A 24010-nucleotide genomic window follows, 5' to 3' on the forward strand; every position below is an offset into this window, starting at 1 on the left:
AGAAGGGTAGTTTCACTATCAAAAAGAAAGGTTTGATAATGTCAAGAAAGCAACTCATCTAATATTAATGCAGTTGGTGCTATGCCCAGAGTGTTGAGCCAATCACTCTATGCCCTTGTACAAACGGTCGGAGATTCCATCGGAATGTGTCCGATCGGATCGGTTTGTCGGATATTCCGACTGTGTGTGGTATGCATCGGACTGTTTCCGTCGGACCAAATTTTCCAACTTGCTGGAAATATTTTCAGACAAACTGCTCCGATCGGACATACTCCGATCATGTGCAGAGAATTCCAATCGGACAAAGTGCCCCGCATGCTCAGATCAAATTCCTACATCAAAGCTATTGGCTACTTGCCTGAACGTAGTCCCATCGTAACAAAATTACATCATCACGTTCTGAGAGATCGGATTTTCCGACAACTTTGTCCGACCGTGTGTATGCAACAGTTTCAGACAAGATCAGACGGACAAAATCCGACGGATTTGGTTGTCGGAATCTCCGACCGTGTGTACAAGGGCTATGATTGATCAAACATAGCTGCTCAGCCATGTCTTGAGTATGTCACTTTTTCGCTTATCAAAATATCAACTATTCTAATCAGGTTGAACAGTTAGGGGGTAATGTGGCAATCCAACTCTGAAGTATGTTTAGGAACCAGAGACATCTTTTTATTGGTACCTGTAATGTTAAAGGAACCACTTCCTCACCCAGTGGGCAGTGTTTAGGTTCTCATTGGAAAGAGGTATGAAAAGGAGCATTTATTGTATACAAGACTGCAGACCAGCGTCAGTGTCTATCCATTTGTATTGGAGGGATTTTTGACAGAAAATAAAGGGCTATAGATAGCTATATAAACCTGATAAGTGGTTCTTACTGTTCTCTGGTCTATTTTGCCACAAGTGAAACTTTTAATTTTATTTGCTATTCAACTGTCCATGTTGCACTTCATCAAGAGCCTTTCTGCAATATGCCACTCTCCTACTTGTGTTATTAGCATAAATGGCAACATTATTGGCTGCATTATCCATCAAACCATTAAAAGATTGCAAAATAAACTCTTGCTAATTTAAATCTTTGTGCAACACCATTGCTAGTTTTTTTTTTTTTTTTTATATTATAATTACACATTGCTTTCCACCGTCTAACATCAAATGTTTTTCAAATTCTAAATCTATCCGCTCAATAGCATTTGTCCATATTTCAACGTATCACCTCATGCAAAGTGATCATATTTATACAGATAGCCTGCGTTTTTTAAACATCTGAAACATGTGTTATTCTAGTTTTCTTAACTATTTATCTGTGCTTATCATCCCTTATCAATAGGCTCCAGAAAGGGGATGTTATTTGCCATAACAACCATTTTTTGCCATGTGACTTTTTTTTTTCTTTTTTTTAACTCCCATTGGCTCTTGATTTTTAAAAATTTTGTTTCATGAGGTTTTTCTAAATATTAGTTGATATGGGATAGGAATTATAATGTAATGACTTGAATCTAGCATTATAAAAAGTCAGACTTATAGGTCTAGCATCCTTGGTGTAAAAAATGTCAAAATGTCTCTAACCTCTATCTACCAGATTCATATTCACCTTAGATTTGTAAAAGTGATTTGTGATGCAGGAATCAGAGGGGAAATTAGACAAGAGAGATTTTAGTAGACAAACTCATACTGGGCTTGTGAGGTGGTCTATGTGTTGTGGCTTCATTGAATTACATAAAAATCAGCTTTAGCCCCCGTTCAACATCAGGCCAATTTGGCATGCCAAATCACCGCCTATTGCAAGCAGTAGCACCATCCGAATCAGTGTAAAGCCGACCTTGCGGCACCACATCGATTCCTAAAAGTAGTTCCGGCACCACTTTTGGTGACTTTGAGGGGCGATTTTAATAGACATCTGTGCATGAACTTGCAGAGAGGTCTTCCAAATCGTCCCCAAACTCGCACTGAAATTATTTCAAACCCACCCTCAGAGTGAACGAGGGCTAAAGCTGATGCTACTCCTATATATAGTGAAACCTTGGATTGCGAGCATAATTCATTCGGGAAACATGCTTGTAATCCAAAACACTTGTATATAAAAGTGAATTTCCCCATTAAAAAAAAAAAAGGAAACTCAGATGATTCATTCAACAACCATTTATTCATAAGTCCTTCGGTTTATAGCCCATATAATAAGATTATAGCAATGTGATAGGTTGTGTAACCCTAAAATGTCCATCCACAAATGGAAGCCTCCATAAGGGGATCAGAAGTAAAATCCAGCAGGAGCTACAGAGTATAAAAGAGAAAAGAGGTGCCTTTAAGTGTAGCAATATGGTTGCATTTAATGAAGGTACAACATTTAGAAACTCACATGGTTGATGATTAAAAAAGGCACATCTAAGTATGCAAGCACCTGGGGTAAAGCTGTCCACATAGGCCGTCCTCCGCACTCCCAGCTCTCACCACTGTCAGTCTGCAATCAAATTTGATTTGATTTGAAAGTGAGGCCTGAAGTGCTCATGGAAGGGATGAGGTCAGTGGCGGTGTGGAGGATGGTCTATGTCAGAGGTGCCCAAACAGTGGCCCGGGGGCCACATGTGGCAAGCGACCTCCTGCTCTGGGATGGCGGGTTGGCAAGCCCAGATTGTGGGTTGCCAACCCACCATTCCAGAGCATCAGTGTTGTGAATAAATCCACTTTTAGAGCTTCTGTTAAATAAAATAAAAAAAAGCCACTGGTAGAGGAATCAAGCAGCTGCAGAGCCGCATAAGCCGATACTTCCTGTATAGCACCAACTCCTATCACAGGTGGAGTGACACCAAATGCGATCTGCCTGGGACAACAGCCAGCGATACCTGTATTTAAAACGGTTATTAAAGGTAAGTTTATTACTTAAATCACAGTGTATATATGGGCATATCTGTTCTGCGGTGGTTACTGGGCTGCTTTCAAACTGATCCGCAGGTGCAGCGCAGACCACTTGCGAGTTATCTACACTGAGGCATAGACTTGTGTTATTACCTGTAAGTTTAATGCACTTTCTGTAAGTTCACCACACCCGCAGGATATAATAGAAGTCTGTGGCAAGCCACAGGTGAACTTGTCTGCACCCTCTGTGTGGGTAAACCACAGTGCATCAGTGTGAAAACAGCCTTAGGCCCCATTGACACCATCGGTCTGACCCTCCGTTCACCTCTATCGAGCCGCAGTGTACAGGGTATCGGCACAAAATCCATTTCTTTTGCTAGAAGTCTGAAATCAAACTATAGAACATCCACCGTCATAGGAGTTTCATTTTAGGCAAAATAATTCCAGTATGGCTAGGCATTGTAACAGATTTCCGCCAACTGCACCAACCTTTGAAATTTAAAGGTATTAATACAAAAAACAATACATTTTCTAAAATAACAATTAACATTGAAGAAGGCAATGGTCTACGTATATTTCTGTTTAAAAAAGGTACTCGATATCTAAACCAGTATTCACCGCCCATATTACAAGCAATGTTACACACAAAAAATGTAACTGTTCTTGGTGCAACTGGATTCTTTATTTAAGATGAAAGGAAAAAAAAATACAAAGAACATTTCTTTCAGTTACTTAAACAATGACTAACAAAACTGTTCATTAAACATACAGAATGAATGCTACAATGCATGGACTTACTGACTGAACATGTCAGCCGAATTGATTTCACCTTGGTAAAGTCTCAGTCACTTACCATGCGTATCAACAACTAGCAATCTTGACAAGCATGAATAATAGTACTCTTTCTTCATTTTAATAAAAAGATGCTTTATCATTCTATATATACAAAAAAATCATCTAAAGAAAAGGAGTCTCACATGAAGGAAAAATAAAACTTCATTCTCTTACATAATATGAGACAAAAACACAATAAAAATCCTCCGACATTTTTTGGTCTACAGCAGAGGTAGACATTTATTGGCTCCCTGGTATTTCTAGAACTATCACATTCTGGTATTTTGAATGCACATTGCAGGAAAGGCCATTTCTTCAATGTGCCATGGTGACAATCTTCTTAGAATCACTTTAAAACTTATAAGCTTATTCAGTGAGGCAGCACAGACAACTGTAACAATTTCCAATTTTTAATAACCTACAGCAACCATGTAAGTGTACTGTAGTCTGATCAATGAGACAAGATTTTCAATTGGTCACTACAGAGACTGAACTTATGTAAATGAATACCATCTGCCATACTGAGGGAGCCTGCGAGTGCATACGTCATGGTGGTGACAGCACCAATGATCTTATTGCTCCTGTATACACTTTGTAACAGATGCAGAACCAGCACATCTATATACATTAATCACATGAATACAGGAGTTTTAGTTGATCACAGACTTAAAGTGTAGCTGTGTCCACACTATAGACATTAAAGTATTTATGTGTTAACAAAATGTAAAAGAGCTTTAAAACAAGCTCTCATCGACCTCTCCAGCTGCTTCTAAAGCCAGCCATAGACTATTTAAATCTCGGCCGCTTCAGTAGGGTCCGGCTGTGATTCAAACCATGTATGGGTACAACCAGCCAGTCGTATTTTACATGCGTTTAATGCTAGCAGCTATAATCGCTGTGTTCTCCCAGCGGTGACGGCACCCCTGGAAAACACAACGGCTCAGCGGGAGGGATTCCCCCATCAACACTGTGTTGGTAGGGGAATTAATTTTCTTTCCCTCTGGTATTAGGGGGGCTGTGGAGGGAGCAGCATACAGAAAGTTTTTTTTTTACCATCATGCATTACAAGCACTTTAAAGTTAAATAAATCCTCCTCAAAGATCAAAAAAAAAAATACTAAAGCCTGATTTCAGTTTCTAATTAGCTTAAAGACAGTCACCATGTTTTTACATTAGAGGGCTGGCAGGCTGCCAAAATTCTACACCCCATAGGAAATAATTAAAGCATTTGTTACCCCAACATGTCATATTCCTGATATACCATTTACTTGTATGAAAAAGTCTCCTGTTCTCTTTGTATTGCTTCCTTTATGTGAAATCCCTGGTGTTCCTGCCAGCCCCCTTGCTTTCCTATTCAAAACTGACCACACTAAGCAGTAAAGCACACCATGGTAAGTTCTCGAGCTAGGCTGAGAAATCAGTGTACTCTAGACTTGTGCCCCCACTGCACAGCCATTCACTGGCAAGCTCAGTGTCCTGCTGTTGCCCCCCCAGCTCTTATGCAGCTGAGAACAGAGGGAATGCGATCACGTATAAAAAAGGTATTTCTATATATTTTTTTATATCTATACAAAAATGTTTTGCCTTTCATTTCTATTTTAAACTGAATGTTTTACAGGGTGATCATTTACAAACTTTAAAATGTATTTTGCCTATAGCCACAGAGATGAATTATGTCTTGTTTTAAAATGCTTGTTTAAACTGCTTTTTTTTTTTTTTAACATATGTAAGTACTTGCTAAATTCTTGTTTAACATATGTAAATACTTTAATGTGAATATTTCTGGCTCAGGTTCACTTTAAGACAGTCTTCCCGCTCTGGGGGCATTAAGAAGTATAATGCTTTTGACCACCAGATGGCAAAGAATGGTAAGGCAGTTTGTCTACGGCTACCAGATACATGCATGCATTTTTTTCACAAATGGTATTTGTTAGAACTGTAGCATTAGAATGATTGCAATAGACAACACATTTTCTATTACATTTTTTTTTTTTTTTTTATAAAATAGCCCAACTGAGCCTTATTGTTTCAAGACACCTGGAAGCAAAGGTTGTCAAAACCTGAATTACAGGGTCAGTTTAATACAATTATGCAAGTAGGCATAACACAATAGTCTAATGTGAAGTACACTGTGTACTGTACTGGCTGGAGAAATTAGGTTCAGACAGCTTGAAATAAAATTCTACACAAAACACATACTTTAAAAGTTCATTCTTCGAAAAGGCTAGCTTTTAAAAACAATATTTTCATAAAAGCAACAGAAACAGGTAAAATTAACTTATCAATAAATTAAGCTGTGCATCACAAATACATTATCAAGGTGAAATACAGGCACTTGACAGGTTAATGTGCAAGGCAAATTTTACCCTTTACTGGTAACAGTATAAGGCAGTCTATGTTATAGCCAGTGTATACATTCACTAAGGAATTACTGTTTCTGGTGAAACCAATTATAGCCAGGTTTCTGACTGTCATGTAGGCACAAGTAATGCCACCGTAACTTTTCTCAGAGAGAAATATTTTTGACTTCTAATTTAAAAATAAAGAACACGAGTGCAAATTTAGTGTAGGACTCCAATAAATCTAAAAGTACATAGCTATTCAATACTTGAGTGTTTTGGTAAAAAAATGACAGCATAGAACTTCTGAAACCTGCTACCCTCGTTGAAGATATTGCATATTGTGAAACTGCAAATGCTGTCATTCTAGCTCTTCCCAGGTTTCGGTCAGGTTACCTTTGCTCCGCCTTCTAATACTAACTAGTTTGCCAGCTGACTTAATGCTCCACCTAGACGTAGTCCCTGGACTATTCAGATTTGTGTACTTAGATGAACCTTTTGTTTCATCTTCCCAACCTGGCCAGGAGTGGTTATCATCTAGAGGGTCTTCTGTAAATGTTGGGTCCTCTTCCACCATGATCTGGGGGGGCTCCCAGCCCTCAATCTCATCTGCTTTCTTTGGTTGAACATTCTGTTTTATTGCCAAACTATCCCAAAACCCGGATTTTTTCTCTGTCTTTGCTTCCTCTTTTGTCTTCAAGGAAACTCTGTAAATAATGAGGATAAACACTGGTTACAAAAGTTACAGAGAGGCCATAACAATATATAACCTAATTGTATTCCTATTGACAAGAGTAAACTTGTTACTGTAGAGTAGGCAGTCGGGTGCAGAGTAACAACGGGAAACATTTGCCCCTTGGGAAAACCCTTGGACAGTTTACATTACAACAACATGCATTTTTAGACTTGGATTGTAGTTTACAATCAGAAAGCTACATATAAATAAAGTGGTTGTAAACCTTGGACATGAAAAATTAACACATTGTGTCCTTCCATAGTGTGTTCAACAAAATACTGACACAAGGGGGCGCTCCTTTTTCCAAATCAGCGATTCTGTTTTTGATTTTTTTTTTCCTGACATGTTGGTGTTCTATCTTTCATATGGATGTTAAAAGTTGCACTACTAAATGCAGCTAGATAAAACAAAAACTGTGTGTCTTCATATCAGGCTGCAAAACCACAAAATGTGATTTTAGAAAGTGGGCGATTCTTCCCACCCGGCCTCGTACCAATACAGGCAGGAGATTGTTCTACTAGTGTCATGCACCTGGGGCGTGCAGTGGCATGATCTCTGACCGCTGTGTCAACCAGACACAGTGGAACTGATTGATTGGCCCAAGTGCCATGTGATCGCTGTGACCAATCACAGCGATCACATGCTAAGTAAATAATAAATCCTGATCACCTTCCCAGAGTAGTATTGCACTACTCTAGTGATATGTAACAAAAAAAAACTAAAACTTATTTATTTTTTTTACACATTGTCACTAGGTTAGTATCCCTAATCACTGCCACCCAATCAGTGTCCCTAATCACCGCCGAACCAGTTAGGCCTCTTGGTTGGTGTGGCCACTGGATTTTTGCGGCAAGAATCTACAAATGTGGTCACCAGTGCCTGCTCAGCCCTTTTAGGTTGGGTTCACACCAGTCCGGTGCAAATTCCAGCTCCATTTTCTATGTGAAGAGTAAAAGCAGCTGTTCAGCAGTGGCTCCTCCATTCTATCTGCGGATCAGCTGAGCAGGGAGAGGGGTGAGGTGCAGCGAAGAGAAGGAGAGAATGCCTGTTCACAATGGAATGCATCAGCGAATCAGATGTGTTCTCATAGAAGAATATGTGCCTTCAATTCGCACGCACACTTTTTTTGGGCAATGCGGAGTTCGAATGCAACACACGTGAACCAGATGCATTCAAACGAATAGATTTTAAAATGTTATGCGAATTGGATGCAGTGTAAGCTGCATCCAATTCGCATAGGTGTAAACCGGGCCTTAATCTAATGGCAGGCCAACAGCTGCTGCTGTTCACATTTAGCTGCACACAGAATGGAGGCTACACCAACCCATTATTATGGCTGCTCTGTGTCCCGTGATGTACGATAAAGAAATTTATTTACGTGTTTTATGAACTTTTTGGGTGTAATAAAAGTATAATAGAAGAATTTAAAAAATCCAACGAAAAAGTAATATTTTATTTGTTTTATTTCCAACTGTTCCTGTCACACACTTTTGGGTATTCCCATTTACACTTAATTGTTCCAGTGTCTTCTGATGCATTTCAATTATGGCTAAGAAATAAAAAAAATTACATGGAAGGTCCTTCTAATGGCCACAGAAGGTAAGCAGACCCAGGAACTGAGGGATCTCACCAACAAAGTGTCCAAAAGGAGTGTCAGAAGGTTTAAATCTGCAGCATTGACTAAAACCTAAGGTATCAATTTTGGGTGGGCCAATATTTGGAAATAACAGGCAAAGAGCAGTAAACCCAAGAAGAAACCAATCAGATTTCAGTAATCTTTAGTTAAAGCAGTTAATAGATTTCATGATTGGTCAGGGGTCACAATATGGGGGTGCGGACCACACCCGAGTGACACCCACCAGAGGGGTGGCACCATGGCTGGATCTAGAGGAGGGTGCTGATTTTAGCTGTGCTCCCGCCAGGCTGCTGTACTGCTACTTCTAGGAAGCGACCTATAGCGTTAAATCCAAAAAGAGTACATATGGGAAACATGAATAACAAAGAACTTGTGTCCTTCCTGCACTCCATGATTCCACCAACCCTGGATACAGGACCATACATATCTTCATACCGCAACTTTCCCCACCGGGCTTCCACCAGTCCCAACACGGCCTAGGGTACCCCCTCTCCGTGTTTTACCAGCAAGCCTTTTGGATTCTGTTAACCCTTCTCCATCCAGAAGTCACTAGTGGTACTGTTTGCTTTTTTAAAATTTTTCATTTTTATCCTTGTCATATACTTTGACCATTGCAGTCTTTTTAAAGCGGTAGTAAACCCGCTGACATGTTTTTGTTTTTTCTGACCTGCAAGGGAAAAGTCATAATGAGCTAGTATGCACCGCATACTAACTCATTATGAAATACTTACCTTAGAACGAGGCCCCGATATCTCCGACGATCCACACAGAGGGAGCTGACATGTTCCCTCTGCGTGTCTTCCGGATATTTCTTCCGGTAGATTTCTTTCCGGCAGGGTCCGGCGTCTGCCGGACTTTCAGCCGAGAATCCCCTGTGCGCATGCGACGCTGCAGTCAATGGCGCATTGCGAGGGGAATATCTCCTAAACCATGCGGGTTTATGAGATTTTTTTTTACATACAGGTAAGCCTTATTATAGGCTTACCTGTAGGTTAAACATATAAAAAAAAAAAAAAAAAAGACTATACAACCACTTTAAGTTCAAGCCTCATTGTAGTCCTTGTTTGATTGGCCTACAGTGCAATAAACAAGTTGTTTATTATTCATGTTTCCAATATGTACTCTTTGGATTTAAATCATAGAGCACCTCCTAGAAGTAGTCTATTTTTGCATACTCATTTTTCCAGTGGTTGGCGGCTGCACTGGGTTCTAGTCCATCAAACCTTGTTGGGTTATGACATTTCCACATGACTTACAGCTTTAGCGCTTAAGGAATTTATTGTTGTTCCCTCTATCCCTGCACTCACAGCTGGGACTAGGGGAGAGCAGCCTGGAGCAATGTCCACAAAAGAGAAATGAGAGAGGAGAGAGCTGGGAAATGTGGGCTGTACACTCCACCTCCTGTCAACAGAGTGATCCTCCTTAAAGCATATGACACAGGATCGCTCTTACATCTGCATTTTCATTCCCTGCTGCCGGGAGATCAAACTGTGTACAGTCCAATCCTGTGTCATCTACTGTACGGAGGATCGCAGCTGACACATGTGAGAGAACACAGAACAACCTGAACCTCTACCTGGTTTCCCAGGGGGAGAAGGGGAATTGTGCTAGGAGAAGGAATGGGGGTATATGTGCTAGGGAGGGAGGTGGTAGTGGTGGTGGGGGTAGGGGAATTGGTGCTAAAAGGATGGATTTGGGTGGGGGAGGGGATTGTGGTATGAGAGGGGATGGGGGATTTGTGCTATGAGAGGGGATTGGCTGGGTTTGTGTGAGGAGGGGGTATTTGTGCTATGAAAGGGGATTGGGGGGGGGTTTGTGCAAGGAGGGGGGGATTTGTGCTAGGAGAGGTGATAGGGAGGGTTTGTGCTTGTGCTAGGAGGGGGAATCTGCAGCAGGAGCAGTGGGGGGGGGTTACGCCATGTTTTACCACACCAGGTGACACCACCCTCAGTGATGGCACTGTGATTGGTCGCAGCGAATTACCAGACCTATTTGTATTGCTCTATTTAGTGAATAAAACCAGCATGCATCTGTTACTGTTTGTTCTTACGCTTTAGATTTAGGAGATTTGGATCCTTTTAACAGCTGCTGTTCATCATCTTTGTTGAATATGGAAGTCACATCTTTCCAGCCCCGAAAACTGGCACCTTGAACCTGGAAAAAATGAAAAAGGACTTTATTTATATAATGTGGACTTGTACACATAAAGGAGTTATGTGATTTGGTGCCACTCAAGAGTAAGGGACAAAGTTATTTAATTTATACTTTAAGTATGTGGGATACAGCCTATTTCCAGAATCAACACTCAGTCAAACAGTACGTGCTTTATTCTGCAGCCTGGAAAATGACCATCCTCAAAAGTTGGAACCTTTATAGCATCTTGGAAAAAAATAAGCATTTTGAAAAGACAACAATAACAGCCTTGCTGAATTAGAAAAAATGTCTAAAGTGTGGTACAGTTGGTTGAGCAATGTAGACACCGTAGACTGAAAACTATACCTCTTCTACAGACAGCAAAGGAATAAAGGTTCATTTGTTCTGCTCTCCTCTCACATGTACTTCCAGTTACACTGGGAAGATAAACCCATGGAGAGGAGGCACCTCTTTGAAGCGCAAGACAAAAAGTGCAGATCTGGGCAAAAAACAAAAACTTCAGTAAATCTCTGCTTTACACTTACATTTCAACAGGCCTCTTCAAAAACAGAGGATGTAAAGAAAAGTTGAGAAAATGGCTGTTGATCTAATAGAAATCAAGTAATCGTCTAGTTTCCTGTGATGGGAATACGGCCATTGCTGCACTAAAATCCCAAGTAGTTATCAGGCCTGTCTGACTTCTCCTCCCATTGGACTACAGAACACCTCCCCCAAAAGTTGTGGAAATCAGCAACACCTTTTTTTAGACTAAATCAGGAGACCAGCTTGGGGGTAACAATACTGCTACTCAATAGACAAAGCACAATGAGCAAGTATCTAGCTAGGCCAAAAGTGTGTCACTGGGAGCAGGGCTGCTGTTAGAAATCATCGGGCCCCATACTACCTACCTGACAGGGCCCAGCTGCCCCCACCCCTAGAAAATAACAAATTTTATTTTTGCTAAAAACACAATAAAATCATTATTGCATGAGATATTTAAATGCTCCCCTCACTCTCCATACTTAAACAACCCTTTGTGTGCCCGCAGCAGCTGCCAGAGCAAGAGCAGAGGAGGGAAGCCGGCAATGCAGCAGGTAAAAAGTGCACGGGGGGGGGGGGGGGGGCTGGAAAGCAGGAGGAATGGAGGAGTAGATGCTAGAAGTGATCCCCCTGCAGCACAACTGGAGGGAGGGAGGGAGGGAGGGAGTGGAGAAGCTGGCAGCGCAGCAGGGGGACAAAAGGGTGAACCTTCCAGGTGGTGTACTGAAGAAAACGCCCTCCTCAAAGTGGAAGCCATGTGCAGGCTCAGCAGGAGCAATATTGAAGAAATGGATTCTGGACAGCCGCACTCTGATTAAAGCCTTTGTTGTAATCAATAGTTAACGTTCATGTGAGAACAGAAGCAGGACAAACCACTGTCTTCAACAGTGCTGCAGGGGGAGGCAGAAGAGGATCGGTGTCTGTCAGCAGCAAGGCAGTACAGGTGGCTAGCCTGCTCAGCAGGTGCCTGGGCCTCCCTTTTGAACTGATGGGGCCTGGGCCCAGTCCAGAAGCGCTGGCTGTACTGCCTTATTAGTGGCCCTGACTGGGCGGTTCACGAGAGGAAAATAAAAAAAAAGCAAGCCTAAATAAAAGGTGGTTAATTCAGCCACCATAATCAAAAAACAAATGTTCTTAGGTTTAGGTACAGCTAAAGGATTCAGTTTTTATTTAAAATGTGCTTTCTTTTATGATAAAACATTTTCCCTATAGCACAAAATACAATACATTTTTGCCATGGTAAGTATTCATCCCGAAGAATAATATTCTACTGTGATAATAATGTAAGTTATTATTTCTCATTTTCTATAGCCGATAAGGTTATGGGAAGGAGACACTAAATGGAAATTCGTTTACTAGCTAATTAGTTGTTAGTACCAATAGAACCCATTGTTCTTCTTCGGGTTAGTAAATGTCGGCTATGTGAGTTAGCTTTCAGAATGGATGGCTCATCAACAAACCAAAGTTTTTATTTTATTCTTTTGTTTATAGGTCTTTACATACATTTACATCAGTCCTCTTGCATTTGCTCATGTGTTAACTGATATAACTTGTTGCAATGTCTTTACTGCTAAAATAAGTATGAATTTGCGAACAATGTGACAGTTTCGTGCATTAACATTACTTATTTTAGTACACTGTGCATTAACGCACCTAAGCCCTTGTACACACGGTCGGACATTCTGACAACCAAATCCTTTGGATTTTGTCCGAAACTGTTGCATACACACGGTTGGACAAAGTTGTCGGAAAATCCGATTGTACATAACGCGATGACGATAGGAATTTGATCTGAGCATGCATGGCAATTTGTCCGTAGGAGTAGGCTACACATGATCGGAGTATGTCCGATCGCAGCAGTTTGTCGGAAAATTTTACGGACAAGTTGGAAAACTTAGTCGGTCGGATACTCCGACGGAAACAGTCCGATGGAGACCACACACAGTCGGATTATCCGACAAAACGGTCCGATAGGATACATTCCGTCGGAATCTCTGACCGTGTGTACAAGGGCTTAGAGCTGTTGGTATGAATGAAGCCCAAAGCAGTTCTCCTGTGTATTGATATGTTCAATCTGTTGACAAGAACAAACTCACGTACTAGATATAATGAGATTCTAAAGTCAAAAGGTTTTTTTTTTTTTTTTTGTTAAACTTAACCACTTGACCTTTAGAAGATTTACCCCCTTCATGACCAGGCCATTATTTGTGATATGACATTGTGTTACTTTGACTGACAACTGCGCAGTCGTGCAACACTGTACCCAAATAAAATGTATGTAATTTTTTTCCCCCACAAACAGCTTTCTGTTGGTGGTATTTGTTCACCACTGTGTCTTTTTGTTGTGCTATAAACAAAAAAAAAAACAATTTTTTTTTCGGGGGGGTTGGACAAAACTTTTTTTTTTACTTTCTGCTATAAAACATCCAATAAAAAAAAATTTCTTCATCAGTTTAGACCAATATGTATTCTGCGACATATATTTTTGGTAAAAAAAATTTAAAATCTCAATAAGCAAATATTCATTGGTTTACGTAAAAGTTATAGTGTCTACAATCTATGATATAGTATATATGCTGGATTTTTTTTTATACTAGTAAATGGTGGTGATTAACGACTTCTAGCGAGACTGCGATATTGCAGCGAACAGTCAAACACTAACTGACACTTTGTGGAAACCAATTACACTAATACAGTGATCAGTGCTAAAAATATGCACCGACCTTGGGTGGGAGGGGGTTAAACATCTAGGGTGATCAAAGGGGTAAATGTGTACCTAGCCAGTGTTTTTGGGTACTATGTGCTGCTTTTACTCAGGGAAGTGATGGATTTTATTCATTTTTTTTCAAACGCTTCTAAATGCAAACGCGGCATGTAAACACAGCAAAACATACGTTTTAAATGTGGGCTACTATCTGTCAAGTTAAATAGTTCAGGAGAGGTTGTAAAAACGTCCCGTGTACATTAAGCCTAATGCTGCAGCTGTGAGCCTCTCACTTTCACAACCCACAGAATGTAATTCATGCAATATGCTCTATCATGGCTTTACGGTATTTACCGTAACCAAAATAGTTCTCATTAATGATTGTCATCTCTATTTCAATTTTGTATTTAGCGGTTTGCCTAGAGTTGTACCTCATTTACAGCTGCATACCACCTTCTCCCTACACTGGTAATGAAAGACATTTTGCATGACATTTTGTATAGCACAAAGAAGCATTTGTTTTCCTCCTACCTGCTGTCTGAGACTCCAGTAGGCTTACTGGAAAAGAACAAACTACACATAATTTGATTAAACGAACAAGTAATATCTTATAAAGGCATAAATATTTTGTACCGGGGGGCCTTAGGCTTTTTACTTCCAGCACTGCACATCTTATTCTGTAGTTGCCTCTAGCAATGCCCATCACAAAGGCATTTTTAGCACAGGTGCTAGGATGTAAAGCAAGCTGCAATACTCTGTATGAAATGCAAAGACCCTTCCAATAAAAAGAAACTAAATACATAAGGTCAGATTACAGTCAGCAGCACAGTGATATGAAAGCTAATCTATAACACTACAGTACATTTCTGCACCTCTTACAGAATACATCTGAATTAGAACCTATTGTGGGTTGTGGCGTGGCTGACATAGCGGAGCTGCTCCCTTTGCTATATGTACACTCAGGATGCTTCCTTCCTTTACTTCCTGCAAGCAGCGGAAAATTGACAATACTTCAACTATACAGAATAACCCTCTCCTGAGCTCATTCATGCTGTGAAGATGCTGGTCTCTACATCTTCTGCCAAGTGTCCGATTATTGCATGCTGTGAAAAACAGCACCCACAATGGCCTGGAAGGAAGAAAGGACAAGGAGGGATGAAAACCTCCAGATCTCTTTCCAGGAATTCGCTGACAGCCATCACGTTTTGATGTGTATTATGGGATGTGACAGATCATTAAAGCATAACTCCAGGCAAACGAAGAAAAAAAAAATCTACTTCGAAATAGTGCTAGCAAAGCTTCCCGATATATCTCATGACAAACCCCCGCAAGCAGAGATCACATTGAGATGGAAAGATTATGCAACATGAACTGATCAGGTATTATTGGATTGCCTAGTTCTACCATGTAGCATTTTCAAGTGAATGGATATGGCAATAGTAAACTTAAGAGAGATGAGAGCCTTGTAACAATGGGCAGGTAGGTGACAAAGCAGTGGCAGCAGCAGCATGTAGTGAGGTCATTCTGGTTATGAAGGGTAACAACTGTGTGTATATCACAGGTGTGGCTGAGCAGAATCGCAACTATACAGGCAGTTCACCTATATCAGGGGTCTCCAAACTTTAGAAAGGGCCAATTTAATGCTCTTCAAACTTTAGGGGGGGCCGGACTGTGACCAGTGGGAGTTAATAAAGCCATAGACTTGGTGGTCAGTGGGAGTTAAAAAAAAAAAATGACATCATTGGTGTCAGTGGGAGGAATAGTGGCCCATCATTAGTGCCAGTGGGTTAATTTGTTCCCCATCTATGGTGTCAGTGAGAGGAACAGTTCTCTGTCTTTTTTTTGTGCCAGTGGAAGGAATAGTACCTTGTATCAGTGGAATAAAATAGTTAGGGCTAGATAAAGGCAAGCAAAGGGCCAAATCCAGCCCTCGGGCCGCAGTTTGGAGACCTCTGACCTATAAATAACACCTGTCTGGTTGGAGTTCAGCTTTAAATACTTGACAATATGTTAAAGCTATGCAAATTTGCTGAAAACAACTCATATAAAAAGTGTCATGCCTACATAATTTTCCTGTCAATGTATTTGGGAAAGTCACCTTGTAAAGCAATTCTTGGCAGCACTCAAATCATATAGATACATTTTTTAATTCTTACATTTTTGACCATCAAAAACGCAACTTTGGACACAGATTCTTTGTTTTGGATAGAGTAAGGACGTGAAAGTCTGTCAGGATGTTACTGTCTTCACAGGAGAAGGAGAACAGTGGAAATCCCACTAAGGATTCATGTACACTAGCAGCTTCTAAACTTGAGTTTAGGAGCTTTTCCCATTTTTTTCCAATGCTCCTAAATTCAACTTCATAAACACCTGTGTTCATGTACACATAGGCTTTTAGCAGAGTTTAGGAGCTTCCGCTATCAGGTGAGCTTCAATCATCCACTCCTGAATCCGGAAGAATCGCATTCAGGATAGGGACGTTTTGACAGCCGGACACAGAAAAACCAGTCCCCATCCCTCTGGTGGATCGAATGGCAGTAAGGTATAAATGGTCAGGTGGTCCCTTTACATCCGACCACCCATAGAGGAGAGCGAGCTGTGTCTGCCCTGCATAAGTGGAGCGGACACGGACCAACCATTCGCCTGCTCAGCAGGGATCAGTGGATAGATTCCCTGCTGAGCAAGTAGACTCCAATGGAGCACGCCCTGTGCGGAAGGGGTCTAATTTGAATTGCTCTTCTGAAACTTTTTTTTTTTTTAAGTCGTGACTGGCATGGACCCAATCAGGGCTGGCCAGACACAGACTCATACGGCAGAGAGCTTACATTATTAGCCACTTCCGGACTACCGCACGCTGATATACGTCCTTACTTTGACAGGGGGATATCGTCGTCATAACAGCAGCTAGCTGCCCTAACCCCGGTATCCTCTTGTTGGGCTGGCAGTCCGGTTTCTGATAAGAGTGGTCTCTGCGGTGGATTCGCTGCAAGATCACTTTTAATCGGCAGCAGGAGAGGGCCCCCCCTTCTCGCCGTGCCCCGGTGCCCTATGTCACTTACCGGATCCATCGGCAGCGGCTGAGGCGATCATATCTTCACCCTGGCTGGGCATGGAGGTAAGTGTGGGGAAGATGCCCCCCAACCGTCTCCATAACAATGCAGGGCGTCACTTCCGCCCACAGCTCTTAAAGGGCCTTCTTTTTTTATATCAGCGTAACATTATCTTTTACAATATAAAAAAAAAAAAAAAAAAAAAATGGGATAATTTTGTCTTATTTAATTAAAAAAAAGTGTGCTTGTAAGACCGCTGTGCAAATACAGTGTGGCAGAAAGTATTGCAACACCTGCCATTTTATTCTCTAGGGTGTTAGAAAAAAAATGTATAACGTTTGAGGGTTCTAAGTAATTTTCTAGCAAAAAAAACACTGTTTTTAACCTGTAAACACATCTCAAAAAGAGGCTTGGTCCTTAAGTGGTTAGAGTAATAGAAGCCCCTTCCAAGGATCGTTCCCTGCAGATGCCAAAGAACCGGGAAAGATCATGTGATCACACAACAGCACTGCAGGAATAAGGTACCCACTTTAATAGAAAACAAAATCCAGTGGCATGATATACATGATTTATGTGAATGAATTATGGCAATTAACACTTCTCTTTTTAGGATCACATTAAGGTAAAGAAAGGCAAGGTGCAGCACATTAATTCCGTGAAGTCTATAGTTTTACAGAATAGCTATATAAATATAAAGAATGAGGTACCATTTTGGGTTCTGACTGGATTGGGAAGAATAGCCAACATAGTCACTGTGCCAACCAAGCAGGATATCACTCAGAAGGTAGAATCATCTTGTTCAGATGTCTCTAAATGCATGAGTGCTTGCATACAGTCTGCATTTCTGTAGCAAGGGTGTAAAACCCAAGCCATTAAACTATAGGCTTCTGTTGTCAATCCTTGTGGGAAACCCAGATCCAGCTTGCTGTTACACTGGAAGGTAATCAGATCTACAAAGACAACAGCAGTAAGTCTGTTATATCATGTATTCTCCAGAACACACACCAAAGACTGCAGCCAAGATGCAGGGTGTCATGTCAATGCAATGTAGGTGCACTCAGTAAATCAATGCTTAAGTTGCTATATCAGGTATGTTTTATTACATTTTAAATTCAGATGTTTAACAGTGGTAAAGCAGCATACTTTTCATTCCCCAAGGCAGACAAATCTTTCATATAACATATGATGTGAAAAAGTCTTAGTTTAGAAGTTTAAAGCTTGGCTTTCCAACACCATATATAGTTTACATAAGGAAAAACATCAAAGCCACATTTTGTCATGAGAACACACATTTTTCGTACTTTGAAATACGACTGATATTTGATGAAGGATCATTCCCTGAGAAGAGTTAATTTATATCAAGTTCCCAGCAAAAGGGACCGCCCTGGGCAGCAAATTTACAAGCTAGCTATAATATATACAACAAAATGACACACCTCGACATATCGCACGCTAGTATCCTTTATGTTGCACTTTAAAGTGGAGCTCCAGGCAGATATTAAAAATGTAATTTATGCAGGTATGTGTTCATTAAAAATGAATCGCCTTGTTAACTGCAAATAGTGTACATACTCATACTTTACTTTCATCAGCCTCCTGTATTTCCCTGTACAGCCAAGCTCACTCTTATAGAGGGGCAGCAAAGGGAGCCCATCATGTGTGCTTCAGTTCTCATAAGCTTACATGGACCCAAAGGGCCTGGTATGGAGTGTGTGTGTGTGTGTGTGTGTGTGTGTGTGTGTGTGTGTGTGTGTGTGTGTGTGTGTGTGTGTGTAGGGGGGGGGGGGTGTCGGGGGACCCCATGCAGTAATTTTCTCATTTTGTTATTGTTTTGTTCACATTCAGCTGTCATCTGCTGTTAAGGACGCGGCAGCTGACTTGCTCCTTAAGGTGGCGCTCCACTAGTTTTTGGGTTTATTAAAAGTCAGCAGCTACACTTAATAAAACACAAACTTACCTGTCACACGGTCCATTGATGCGGCTGCCTGAACCCTCTCTCCTCTCCTTTGCCGCTCTGCAGTGCTGACATCACTACAGTGGGCACCTGGCTGTGACCGCTTGATTGGCTGGAAAACCTTCTGGGATTTGTGATGTGTCCCAGAAGATTGCTAGGAGGGAGGGGTAGAGGAGAGGTCAACTAGACAGCCCGGAGCAGAAGTGGGAACTGGGTACCTGTGAAAACTAGGTACCTGATCCCCCCCCCCCAAAAAATAAAAAACAAAAAAAGACATGCCAGTCTGTCAGGACTCAAAGCAGAAGTTCCAATTTTGGGTGGAACTCCACTTTAACAACCAGCTATTCAATGGTTGTCAAGGACACCAGCGGCCTCCACTTAGAAATAAGTGGGTTTTTTCTTCCACAATACTCTCCTAAAAGCCTATGTGTGCATAGGATAACATGCTAAGGAGTTTAGAGGCAGTTAAATATATAAATATATTTTTTTCTACTTCATGGATAATGAATTACCCCTTTCAGTTATTTGAACACGAAACTGAGGCCACAATTTGTCCACACTATATAGTAATAGGAAGGCAATGCTATTCCTAGCCTTATCTTCTGGGCCATCAGATCCATTTCTGTTAACGCACACACACAGACACGTTTCTTTGCCAGTGGAAAGCCTAACAAGGTAGGAAAAAAAAACAAAAAAAAAACGGAGTACTTATTATAAAACACCAACACCCAAAGTGTTTACATTGGCTTCAACATTAATGGCTACTTAAAATTTGGAAGAGCTGCAAAACCCAAATACAATACACACAACTTCATCTAAACAGGCAGGGTAACTACGGATACAGACAATAACTATGCATAATAGACTCTTCCAAAATGTGCTCAATAAAAATATTCCATGAGATACTCATCTAATGTAGATATTTACTGCTATATGTCATTTAGTTTGCTAAAGCACTGTATATTAACAGCTTTCATTTTTTATGGTTCATTAAATATATTTTCTTATTTTTTCATCCTCTATTAAATTAGTGCTTCCAATATCCTGAAGGCTGTTTGCAGCCACTTCCTATCTACATCCATGTACGTTAGCATGGCATTTCTCAAAGCAGGCTTCATGATGGTGACAACAATAGGTCATGCCTGTATAATATGTATTGGAGACAACTGTTGCACTCAAGAGAGCTGGCCACAGATGGGTCAGTTTAGACTTTACCTGCCGGCTGAATACATGGGTCAGCGCTGGCACATATAGCTAGCTATAAACAGCAACACTGATTGGGTCACATTTATTCCACATCCTAGTTGTACAGATGGACCCAGGATATTACATTCTGTTGAAGCCCAAAGCAGACAAATCGTTTTTGAGACAGGGGGTCAAAAAAGGAAGTGTCATTTTCTTCAGTTAAATATGTACATTTCCTGCATTAATTTCAAATCTTGGCTCAGTTAAAGAGGAAGGCTCACAGAAGCTTTATAGTGCTAAAGTTCACAGATCCGCCAATGAGGGATACAGGATCAGGGTAAGAATACACTATCCTTATAACTTTAATGCTTTTATGTTCTCCTGGCAGCAAAGTTTGTCCTGTCACCTATCCTGCTTTTCTTTTCTCTCTCCCCAATGTGTTCCTCCACACAGTCTGTTATTTATGTTGCTTTTTCTTCCCCCTTCAGCTACAATAAATCTTAAACCAGGCAGCTGATCAGCCTCTATTGGGTCTGATTTTAGACACAGTGCAGAGAAAAGGAACAACTGAGCATGTGCAGAGCAGAGCGAGACAGTGCATTACTGGATTTTAAACAGTATAGGCACTTATTTTTAATGTTTTACCTGCAAACTGGATCAGCTTGAAGTGATCTAGCAGGACTTAATTTTCTTTATTTTTAAGCAGTTTATATCAGCACACATCTAAAAAAGACTATATAGAGTATATTTCTTTATAAAACAAAGCTAGCTCTCAAATTCATCACCTCATGTGTCTTACATTCCTTTAACTCCCCTAGCGGTAATCCCGAGCCAGACTCGGGATCGCTTCGCTGGATGCAGGGAGGACACAGTGAGACTTCCTTACCTTGTCCCCTGGATCCAGCGATGTCCTCCGCGCTGTGTGATCGAGCTGTCCTCCGCTCGATTCACAGTGCCGAATGCCGCCGAGCTCCGTTCACTGCGACGTTACGGCGCACGGGAGCGGAGAATGGCAGCAAATTCAAAAAAGTAAAAAGACACAAAACACACACAGCACTATAATCTTACAGATTACAGTACTGTATTAAAAAATACACACCCCCTTTGTCCCTAGTGGTCTGTGCAATGCCCTGCATGCACTTTTATATTATAAATACTGTTTTTTTCTGCCTGAAATTTGGAGATTGTCCATAGCAACCAAAACGTGTACCTTTTTCAGTGTTTTAGGATTTTATTACATTATTGAATAATTTTGATTATTTATTATAAACTTTATCATACCCGGGATGTCTGCTAGATTTTGGTTTGAAGAGATGTAAGAGCGTTATTCCTAAGAATTACAGGACTACAAAATAAAACGCCAGATTTCCATGCAAAATAATTGTACCGCTTTCAGCACCTAATTCCAGACTGAATCATACCGCCAGGGAGGTTAATGTTTAATGAGACTGGATGATTTATTACAAAATGCATTAATTCCATAATTCAGTTCATTTGATTGCATAATTGATTCCTTCCATGTGTCCTAATGGTATCAGACATACAGTGCCTTGCAAAAAGTATTCACCCCCTTGACTTTTTACCTATTTTGTTAAATTATAGCCTTTAGTTCAATGTTTTTTAATATGAATTATATGTGATGGATCAGAACACAATAGTCTAAGTTGAAGTAAAATTAGATAAATATATACATAAAACTATTTTTCAGAAATAAAAAACTGATAACTGGCATGTGTGTATGTATTCACCCCCTTTGTTATGAAGCCCATAAAAAGCTCTGGTGCAACCAATTACCTTCAGAGGTCACATAATTAGTGAAATTATGTCCACCTGTGTGCAATCTAAGGGTCACATGATTTGTCATTACATATACACACCTTTTTGAAAGGCCCCAGAGGCTGCAACACCTAAGCAAGAGGCACCACTATCCAAACACTGCAATGAAGACCAAGGAACTCTCCAAACAAGTAAGGGACAATGTTGTTGAGAAGTACAAGTCAGGGTTAGGTTAGAAAAAAAAAAAATATCCACATTTTTTGATGATCCCTCGGAGCGCCATCATAACCATCATATCAAACCAAATAACCATCATATCATAACCAAATGGAAAGAACATGCCACAACAGCAAACCTGGCAAGAGACAGCCGAACGCCAAAACTCACGGACCGGGCAATGGGTACTTTTGGAAAAAAACAAATTGGCACATTTTGAGTTTGCGAGAAGGCATGTGTGAGACTCCCAAAATCTATGGAGGAAGGTGTTCTGGTCTGAGGAGACTAAAATTGAACTTTCTGGCCAAAGAAAATGCTATGTCTGGCGCAAACCCATCACATCACCCAAAGAACGCCATCCCCACAGTGAAAAATTGTGGTGGCAGCAACATACTGTGGGGATGTTTTTCAGCAGTTGAGACTGGGAAACTGGTCAGGGTTGGGGGAAAGATGGATGGTGCTAAATACAGGGACATTCTTGAGCAAAACCTGTACCACTCTGTGTGAAATTTGAGGCTAGGACGGAGGATCACCTTCCAGTAGGACAATGACCCCAAACACACTGATAAAGCAACATTTGAGTGGTTTAAAAGGGAAACATGTAAATGTGTTGGAATGGCCTAGTCAAAGCCCAGACCTCAATCCAATAGAAAATCTGTGGTCAGACTTAAAGATTGCTGTTCACAAGCACAAACCATCCGACTTGAAGGAGCTGGAGCAGTTTTGCAAGGAGGAACGGGTAAAAAAAAAATCCCAGTGGTAAGATGTGGCAAGCTCATATAGACTTATCCAAAGTATTGACTTTGGGGGTGAATAGTTATGCTCATTGACATTTTCTGTTATTTTGTCATATTTGTTGTTTGTTTCACAATAAAAAAAAAAAATTCAAAGTTGTGGGTATGTTCAGTAATTAAGTGCTGCAAATCCTCAAACAATCCATGTTAATTCCAGGTTCCACATTTTCATTCGTTTACTAGAGAAGATCATTGTCGTGCCATGTCAGACAACTGCTGAGGTGCCAAATTGGCTTACAAGGTACAGACTCAAGAGTTATGTAACAAATGGAAATTGGAGACATGGAGGCACAGGAGCCAGAGGTAGGTAGCGGGGTGACAACTAGAAGAAGGTGTAGAGGAAAGAGCGCTAGGGAGGCTAGCCCTGAGTTCATACATCCCAACAAAAATGCCAGGTTTCATGATGCTGGGGATATACAGTAGCTCACAAAAGTGAGTACACCTCTCACATTTTTTGTAAATTTTTTTTATATCTTTTCATGTGACAACACTGAAGAAATGACACTTTGCTACAATGTAAAGTAGTGAATGTACAGCTTGTATAATAGTCAAAATAACTCAACACAGCCATTATTGTCTAAACCGCTAGCTACAAAAGTGAGTATACCCCTAAGGGAAAATGTCCAAATTGGGCCCAAAGTGTCAATATTTTGTGTGCCCACCATTATTTTCCAGCACTGCCTTAACTCTCTTGGGCATGGAGTTCACCAGAGCTTCACAGGTTGCCACTGGAGTCATCTTCCACTCCTCCATGATGACATCACGAAGCTGGTGGATGTTAGAGACCTTGCGCTCCTCCACCTTCTGTTTGAGGATGCCCCAGAGATGCTAAATAGGGTTTAGGTCTGGAGACATGCTTGGCCAGTCCATTACCTTTACCCTCAGCTTCTTTAACGAGGCAGTGGTCGGTCGTCTTGGAGGTGTTTGGGGTTGTTATGTTGGAATAGTGCCCTTCGGGCAGTCTCTGAAGGGAGGGGATCATGCTCTGCTCCAGTATGTTTTGGCATTCACGGTTCCCTCAATGGACCTGTAGCTCCCCAGTGCCGGCAGCACTAATGCAGCCCCATATCATGACACCCCACCACCATGCTCGACTGTAGGCAAGACACACTTGTTTTTGTACTCTTCAGCTGGTTTCCACCAAACATGCTCGACACCATCTGAACCAAATAAGTTTATCTCGGTCTCATCAGACAACAGGACATTCCAGTAATCCATGTCCTTAGTCTACTTGTCTTCAGCAAACTGTTTGTGGGCT

At 41.0% G+C, this 24010-nt stretch overlaps 1 protein-coding gene across 1 annotated transcript in view; it reads right to left on the reverse strand.

The window, feature by feature from the left end:
- Nucleotides 1–3516: 3516 nt before the first annotated feature.
- The window catches only part of TDRP (testis development related protein), a 120307-nt gene continuing 99813 nt past the window's right edge, over nt 3517–24010 (reverse strand). The window contains exons 4-5 of the mRNA XM_077487758.1: nt 10451–10554; nt 3517–6735 (exon numbers count right to left, since the gene is read on the reverse strand). Of these exons, the coding sequence (XP_077343884.1) occupies nt 6390–6735; nt 10451–10554 (450 nt within the window). The 3' untranslated portion in view covers nt 3517–6389. The remainder of the gene's footprint in view (nt 6736–10450; nt 10555–24010) is intronic.

This window comes from Lithobates pipiens, unplaced genomic scaffold (genome assembly GCF_037356315.1).
Source record: "Lithobates pipiens isolate NorthernLeopardFrog02 unplaced genomic scaffold, aLitPip1_a1.2 Scaffold_18, whole genome shotgun sequence".
Classification (NCBI taxonomy): domain Eukaryota; kingdom Metazoa; phylum Chordata; class Amphibia; order Anura; family Ranidae; genus Lithobates; species Lithobates pipiens.